The 8405-nt window shown below is 35.2% G+C and overlaps 1 protein-coding gene across 1 annotated transcript in view; it reads right to left on the bottom strand.

Moving 5' to 3' along the window:
- The window catches only part of LOC107041770 (DDB1- and CUL4-associated factor 12), a 9878-nt gene extending 2106 nt beyond the window's left edge, over window positions 1-7772 (bottom strand). Inside the window, exons 1-6 of the mRNA XM_015262503.1 lie at window positions 7453-7772; window positions 7149-7301; window positions 3893-4348; window positions 2350-2580; window positions 1602-1886; window positions 886-1051 (exon numbers count right to left, since the gene is read on the bottom strand). Coding sequence (XP_015117989.1) covers window positions 886-1051; window positions 1602-1886; window positions 2350-2580; window positions 3893-4348; window positions 7149-7234 — 1224 coding nt within the window. The 5' untranslated portion in view covers window positions 7235-7301; window positions 7453-7772. The remainder of the gene's footprint in view (window positions 1-885; window positions 1052-1601; window positions 1887-2349; window positions 2581-3892; window positions 4349-7148; window positions 7302-7452) is intronic.
- Between the last annotated feature and the right edge of the window lie 633 nt (window positions 7773-8405).

Below are 8405 nucleotides of genomic sequence, written 5' to 3'. Positions count from 1 at the left end.
GGGGGGCTTCCCCCCCCCCGCTCGCTTCGCTCGCTCCCCCCCACCGCATGCGACCTTGTGGGTGTGACCGTAAGAATTCTTCACCCCCCCCTTTCCTAAGGGGAGAGGAAGAGAGAAACATGATTGGTTTAATTTTATTTATCCCCCCCCCTTTAAAGGGGAAGGGTGAAGACTTTTACACTCTTTGTGACCCTTAGAGCCTATATGACCCTTCTTACTCTTATGACGCCCGGAACCTTCATAACCCCTGAAAATTTTTCAGCGGTACACGAATCCTACTTTATGACCCTTATGACCCTTAGGGTCCGTATGACCCTTATGACCTTCAGGGTCCATATAACCCTTAGGTCCCGTATGACCCCTATGACCCTTGTGACCCATATGACCCTTATATTTCACATGACTCTTGTGACCCTTATGACCCCCGGGACCCTCATGACTCTTGAAATTTTTTCTGCGTTAGGCGGAAGCTACTTTTTTATTATATGGAGAGATTATGATGAATAGGACCATCCGCACGTACATCTATTTTCAATCATCAAATTTGTCGATTAAATTGCGTGAGAAAAATTTGAAAAAAGTCATGAATATTCAGCGTCATTCAAATTACATTTTGCACAGAATTATTATTACTTTACACATTCGTTGTTTATAACTAAATAATGAAAATTGTTAAAACTGTTGTTTAAACTATTCTTTTTTAGGCATGAAATCGATTTCTGGTAAAATTCTGAATATTAATGAATTTGTTACGATTCCGAACAAAAGATTTTTATAGTCTAAAATTCTTTATTTATAATTTATGTAGAGAAAATCCTTGTAATTTGTAAAAATGGAAATTTTTAAATTATTTCATCAAAAATGTTTATTCAGTAGAATACATACCACGTATCCTTTCGAGGCCTTGAGAACTACCGTACGATTGGAATTTATCGACGACTCCAAATACTTCTGTGCTCTTATGTCGTAGAACATTAGCATACCTAAACCAGTGCCTATTGTCAGTACTGAGCCCTGAAAGCTCGCTGATCTTATCCCACAACCACTGTATCTGTTTTCAGAATAACGAATAATTTGATTAATGATAATTTTGCCAACAAATTCTGCAGTGAGATTGGAACCCCAGGGGAAGTTTAAAAAATTTATACCAATTGGTTCTCAAATAATTGGAAACTAACATTTATGAGAAAAAGTAAGAAAAATGGTTTCTGTAGCCAATAAAATGAGTCCCGTTTCCCAATTCAGTAGCGAAGTGGTAAAACGGTTTAAGTCGACTCATCTCCAAGTTGAGTTTTTGAGGAATATTTCCGAATCTAAGGGAGGTAGCGAAATTTTCGTAATTACATTTATTGTAGCTCTCAATCGGCTCTACAAAAAAGGTTATAACAAAAATTTTGCTATCTCCCTTAGATTCCGAAATATTCATTAAAAACTGGTCAATAGGCAAAATTGACTTGTAACATTTTACTATTTCGCTACTGAATTAATTATCATAACACATCTATGCAAGATTTCTCCATAATTTTCACTGTTTAGCAATCCATATGTTACTAGGAATGTGTGAATATTGAGTCCAGAGGAATAATCAAATGTCTACGAACCTGGAAGGAATTTTCTTAATAGGCTGCAGTGTTCTGGCGTCTAATAGGAGCGTATATGAACGGCATCCCACCGCGTAAACTCCATCGTCTTGGACAGCTAGGCAGACGTTCTCCTGGCACGCTGGCAGTTTCCTGGATATTTTCTGCTTAAACGTTTCTGCAGACCAAATGTGGATGAAACTGTTCAAGGACAGTGCTGCTATCTCATTGTAAGCTTTATTGAAGGCCAGGGCCCGTACTTTCTGAGCTGATTTGCATTCTTTCACGCTCACTGGTGAGATCAATCTGTGAAGAAAATGTATTTCAAATTATTCCTCCACTTTGATGTATTAAACTCTATGGACATGAATGAAAATCTCTTGGAATTTATTCTGTGCTTCGAATGGATGAAAAAAAATCCAATTCCTATTAGAAGGCACAATTGCTCAAGTTCGAAGAAAATAAAAAATTTGTAATCATTTTGATATAACGAATGCAAGAATAAATACAATTATGATTTTTCAATTTCTTGAAAATAATGCCATACAATTTGACACGAAAAAAATGATCCTTTTTCCATTTTTTATTGAGTAAAAAATGAAAAATAAGAAAAATCTCCATTTTTTTCATGTCTGCAATGTATGGGAAAAAGTGTTCGGCAGATTATTTCGATTTCACATCAATCGAAATAGATGAAATAAATTATTCAATGGTCCTTATGATGTAGGTCACTGTTTCAATTTTTTTGTGATTCTTTCATTCGATTTACCGGTGTGTAGGTACGTCCGCCTTATCAGGTGCCTCAGCGAGATTACTATTGATGTGCCAGAGTGCCATTTTCGTATCCCTCGAGCCAGAGACAAGAAATTCATCGTCCAACCAACACATATCGAACACCCAGTCCCTGTGTCCTGTCTCCCCGACACACACAGGATCCAACGTTGGTAATCGATAAATCGCTATTTCATTGCTATGACGCGCACCAGTGCTCAGTAATGTTCTGTTGGAAGGCAATTTTTTTGTATCAATAAATAGGAAGGAAAAATTATGGAGTGTTGATAAAAATTAAACAACTCAGCAATTCAACAACTGCATGAAGAATACTAAAATCAATTTTTAGAATGAAAAATTTGCAGATTTGTGTTTTCAATCGATCAGACTATCATAATTTCCATGAATTCATGACGATAATTCTTTTCAACTTTCGCAATTTTTTCGTATCAATAAATAGGAAGGAAAAATTATGGAGTGTTGATAAAAATTAAACAACTCAGCAATTCAACAACTGCATGAAGAATACTAAAATCAATTTTTAGAATGAAAAATTTGCAGATTTGTGTTTTCAATCGATCAGACTATCATAATTTCCATGAATTCATGACGATAATTCTTTTCAACTTTCGCAATTTTTTCGTATCAATAAATAGGAAGGAAAAATTATGGAGTGTTGATAAAAATTAAACAACTCAGCAATTCAACAACTGCATGAAGAATACTAAAATCAATTTTTAGAATGAAAAATTTGCAGATTTGTGTTTTCAATCGATCAGACTATCATAATTTCCATGAATTCATGACGATAATTCTTTTCAACTTTCGCAATTTTTTCGTATCAATAAATAGGAAGGAAAAATTATGGAGTGTTGATAAAAATTAAACAACTCAGCAATTCAACAACTGCATGAAGAATAATAAAATCAATTTTTAGAATGAAAAATTTGCCGATTTGTGTTTTCAATCGATCAAACTATCATAATTTCCATAAATTCATGACGATAATTCTTTTAAACTTTCGCAATTTTTTCTTATCAATAAATAGGAAGGAAAAATTATGGAGTGTTGATAAAAATTAAACAACTCAGTAATTCAACAACTGCATGAAGAATACTAAAATCAATTTTTAGAATGAGAAATCTGCAGATTTGTGTTTTCAATCAATCAGACTATCATAATTTCCATAAACTCATGACGATAATTCTTTCCAACTTTCGCAATTTTTTCTTATCAATAAATAGGAAGGAAAAATTATGGAGTGTTGATAAAAATTAAACAACTCAGCAATTCAACAACTGCATGAAGAATAATCAAATCAATTTTTAGAATGAAAAATTTGCAGATTTGTGTTTTCAACCGATCAGACTATCATAATTTCCATGAATTCATTTCAACTTTCGCAATTTTTTCTTATCAATAAATCACTTTGAAATTTTTTTCCAGATCATCACCAAGTTGCCGAAAATTTTCTTTTCCACTTGCCATGAATTAAATCCAAAATACGGCGAAAAATTAATAAAACGAGTTGAATAAATTACCTAGAAGGATTTATTTGAACCGAATGAATGCCAGCCTGAGCCTCAACGACCGGTCCACCATTGGAATTCCCCTGTCTCCCATGCAACGAAGGTATCTGATCCAATTTCTGGGTCGCCACATCGTACACCATGAGTTTATTACACTTGGTCCCGAAGACCACCTGACGATCGCTCAGCCATTGCGAGCAAAACACCTTATTCATATTATTGAGACTGACGGAGTACTCTTTAAACAGGTCGTGAGTGAGGATGTGTCTGGACCCATACTCTTGATTTATTTTCCTAACTTCTCGTGTATTGGTTTCTCTCGCACGTACGTAGTCGACGAAATTGAAGGAAGTTCGGAGGTACTGTCTTCCCTCTATCACTGTCTCTTCCTCGTCATCGCTTGACTCGTAGCAGACGAAGTCCTCGGGCTTGTCTGGCTTTCTGTTTCTCTCTAGACGCAGTGCCAATCTGGAAAATCGAAGGAAGAATAGAATTTTTCATCACAATATGTGAAAAGTGGGATTTTAGACATTTTTAGATATTTCCTCCGAAACTCAAATAACATCATAATTCAGAAGCCATAGGGAATAACATCATAATTCAGTAGTCATTTTTCCATAGGGAAATAACATCATAATTCAGAAGCGAAACGGTAAACAGGGTTAAGTCGATTTTGACTATTGGCCAGTTTTTGACAAATATCTTGGAATCTAAAGGAGATAGAAAATTTTTTGTCATGACCTTTTTTGTGGAGCGAAGTGAGGGTTATAAGAAAGGTCATGAGAAAAATTTTGCTATCTCTCTTAGATGCCGAGATATTCATCAAAAACTGATCCAAAGTGAAAGTCGACTTGACTCGGTTTAACGCTTCGCTGCTGAATTAGTCCGTATTATTATGAAAAATGACTGATTTTAAACTAAATGATCCTATGGTCGTGTAGCTAAGGTGAACACATCATTAGTCCAATATTTCTACTGAAATGTGTGTAAAGATGCGATGTTTTAAATTAGATATCAGAATGTAAAAACTTCAGAATTAGAATTCACTTATATTAATCATCATAATTACTATTTTTTAATAAATAACCGCCCATGAACGTGGAAAGTCCCATGTCCTTATACTCGTCTCGTGATTTGAATGATATGGAAAGGTTATAGCCGAACTAATTACATCGTGAGTATCCTATTTAGGATAAAACAATATTAAAAAATATCTCGAGGCACAAAATTATATTTCAATTGGACAGTCCAACCTTTTAAATGATTTTTTCATCCACTCAGTCCATTACCAGTTGACATTTCAGTCAACTATTAAGATATTACTATGTTTTATGTATTTTTTCTGATTTTTTACCTCAGAAATACTTGTATTTTGTATCCACTTCTAATGAACACAAAAGACCAGTTAAATTTCCTGTTCTTGCGAAACTTATAAAAATCCCAGGCACCAGGAGAAAAAATACAAAACAATCAATAAAAATCTGACTTCAAATTTCCTGTTACACCCAAACCACTGGGAAATAATAAACACCGCGAAACCCCATAATAATGCGGAAAAATATAAATGAATATGCGTTCTTCCTTCAACTGAACGTCGTGAATGAACGAAAAACAAAATAAATTGATCAAAAATTTGTCAAGAGCCATTTTCGGATTAAGTTTGGATAACAATTTTTATGAACATGAAGAAGATAATTGTCTGTCAGTTGAATAGAAAAATTTTTGTGGTTGTGATTTTGGATAAACATCCTTAAAATCCCTTGTCCCTCAAATCCCCTAGATTTCCTCAAGCGAAATATCGACATTTTGTCAAATTTCCAATGATTTTGAAAACTAGTGATTCTAGTTGAGGAAATTTATTACAAAAAATGGCTCTCTTAAATGTTAAGAGCCATTTTTGGAATAAGATAAACAGGATCAAAATTTTTATCTACATGAGATAACTCAACAAAGAATAATTAATTAAACAAAACAAAGAATAATTAGGGCCCGGGTGTACTATCTTTCGAACGTTATCTTGATGTTTTATTTCATCTTTCGCCATCTGAAATTGTGAATTAAGTCCTGCATTATGCAGAAGTTTTGAAAAATTATGAATGAATAATCAAAAAAAAGGTAGAAAATTTTTTTAATTTTTTCAAAGAGGATTTTTAATTTATATTCAGAATAAGTTGAATAACAAGAAATTGAAAAATGTATCTGATTTAGGGTGAGAAATGGCGGCCTGTCACTAAATATCATGCAGGGGGAAGACTGATTTCGTAAATCTTTTCCCACACTGCACAGAGACATTTATTACGGAAAAGGTTCTTTGAAAAAGGTTGTAATATTTTGGAGAATTTTTTAATCACACTTTTATCACATAAAAATGGCAGATGACTACATACCACTGTTTTGAAAATTGAGATACCTAGCTGTCACTGCTCATAAGGGTTAGTGTTTTGTTATCCACCATGGAAAATGACAGCTAATAGATAATCTGCCACAGCGAATCAGATATTTGTAATTTCTACTTTTTTCAACTCATTCTGAATCTCAATTAAAAACGCTCTTTGAGAAAGTTCAGAATTTTTTCCATTTTTTTAATCATTCTATCATAATTTTTGGGAATTTCTACATGATGTACCACTCAATTGACAATTTTGGATTACGAAAGATAAAAAAAATCCAGATAACATTCGAAAATAGTACACCCGGGCCTTAAATTAAGAAATACGTGAATGCACCTGAAACCCTTAATTTCTGGACCATATTTACTGGGCCATATATTTTACTTATTAAATATCAATCAATAGAAAAAATAACTGATCTCATGATTATACACGACTAGGGTAGGTTGGGGTAAAATGGACACTTTTGACTTTTTTAAAAATATTAGTGACGGGTTGAAATGTTGATGAAATTTAATGTTTTTTTTCAATACAAAGAACAATTCTTTCCCTTTGTGATGAGCCTAACCTGAGCTCTATTGATACATTTGTTCCTGAGTTATGAATAATTTTAAAAAAGTCTAAAGTGTCCATTTTACCCTACCCTCCCCTAATATTATCGACAGGTTATTGAAATGATCAGTACAATTTTCATTTCATTTACAGACTATTCAACGCAAGTTGAAATCGCCCAGAACTAACCCCCTTCCAGAAATTGCCCTGTTTACCCTACCTCTCTGTCAGTTGAACACAAAAAATTATTATGCTTGCGTTTTGGCACAAACACCCTCAAATTCCCTCGTCAAACAAACAAATTGCGACAAATCACGTAATAATACCTTCTGGCCCTCCTCTCCTCGAGCCTGCTGAGGCTGGCACAGGGAGGATGTCTCCCATAAATCCTCATCTTCTGCGTCTCAGCCATCCTTCCTACCTCCAAATATCCTCAGGCCCCTGAATCCGTCGAAAGACTCTTCAAAGCCCTCAAAACCCTGAAGAAAACTTCAATTAAATCCCCAGAACACGACCAATACCCCAATTACAGACAGTCCCCCGACAATTGACAGATAACGATGCGCCCAGTGATACCTCCAGAGCCCAGAAACAAACATAAAAATTATTGCGAAACCTGAATGTACTTACCTCGCACCGTGGAAAATGTCCTCGTGATATGTCAATCCCAAGCGCAATTGTCTCGTCCTCACTCCCATGAAGCCCCTCGGGCTGAAATTCCTCCCTTGTGTCAACTCGAAAAACACCTCCTCTCGATGAAAAAATCCACTCGATCTACTTGACTTCACGAAAATGTCGCAGATTCCCCCCAGAATATCACAATTATCATCACAGCAGTCCGATGCCCACGAAATTGAAACGTAAAATGTGGAGACGAACGCAACTAACATTAATGGACAGTCACAAACGCCATGTTGAAAGGCAGCGCAGAGCACACAGTGAACCGAACACTTGCTTGTCCCAGGCGCACTGGGGCCCCATTTACAGGCATTTAAACGTCCATGCTTCCAGGTATGGGTGGGTACAGTTTGTGCTAGGGTCTGGGCTCGGATTATACCTGGAAGGACAGAATGACTGAATAGGGCCAATCGAGTTCGTACGAAGATGGAACAATTGACGGGTTTATTGGAGCAGTAATGGTGAATTTGAGGAAATGCAAATTTAGGTATTTTTTAAATGGAATGTAAAGGCCATTGAGTATCTATTCGATGGGCCTCAATGAACCCATTTCAGATTCATGAGATTGTCGAATTTTATTGGGTCAGGGGAGCAATTTTGCTCGTTTTATGTCGACATAAAATCATAAATTTCAACCAATCCTAGTTTAGTATTCCGAATCCAGCACTGTCATTGGTTGAAATTTACGATTTTATGTCGACATAAAACGAGCAAAATCGCTCCTCAGGTCACGCATATTTGAGGGAGATAAAAACGGAGCGATTTTATCTCATGGTTTTTTGTCCATTCTCATTAGCTATATTTGGTAGAAAAAAGTCAATGGGATTTATATTTTTCTAAATACTTCATTTTTTTTTTTAATTTTTGGGAATAAATTCTTCAATGTTTTTTTGTTTCTCATTGCA

The sequence above is a fragment of the Diachasma alloeum genome, unplaced genomic scaffold (genome assembly GCF_001412515.2).
Source record: "Diachasma alloeum isolate Michigan unplaced genomic scaffold, Dall2.0 Dall_scaffold_00379, whole genome shotgun sequence".
Classification (NCBI taxonomy): Eukaryota; Metazoa; Arthropoda; class Insecta; order Hymenoptera; family Braconidae; genus Diachasma; species Diachasma alloeum.
This window is presented reverse-complemented; position numbering and strand designations above follow the sequence as displayed.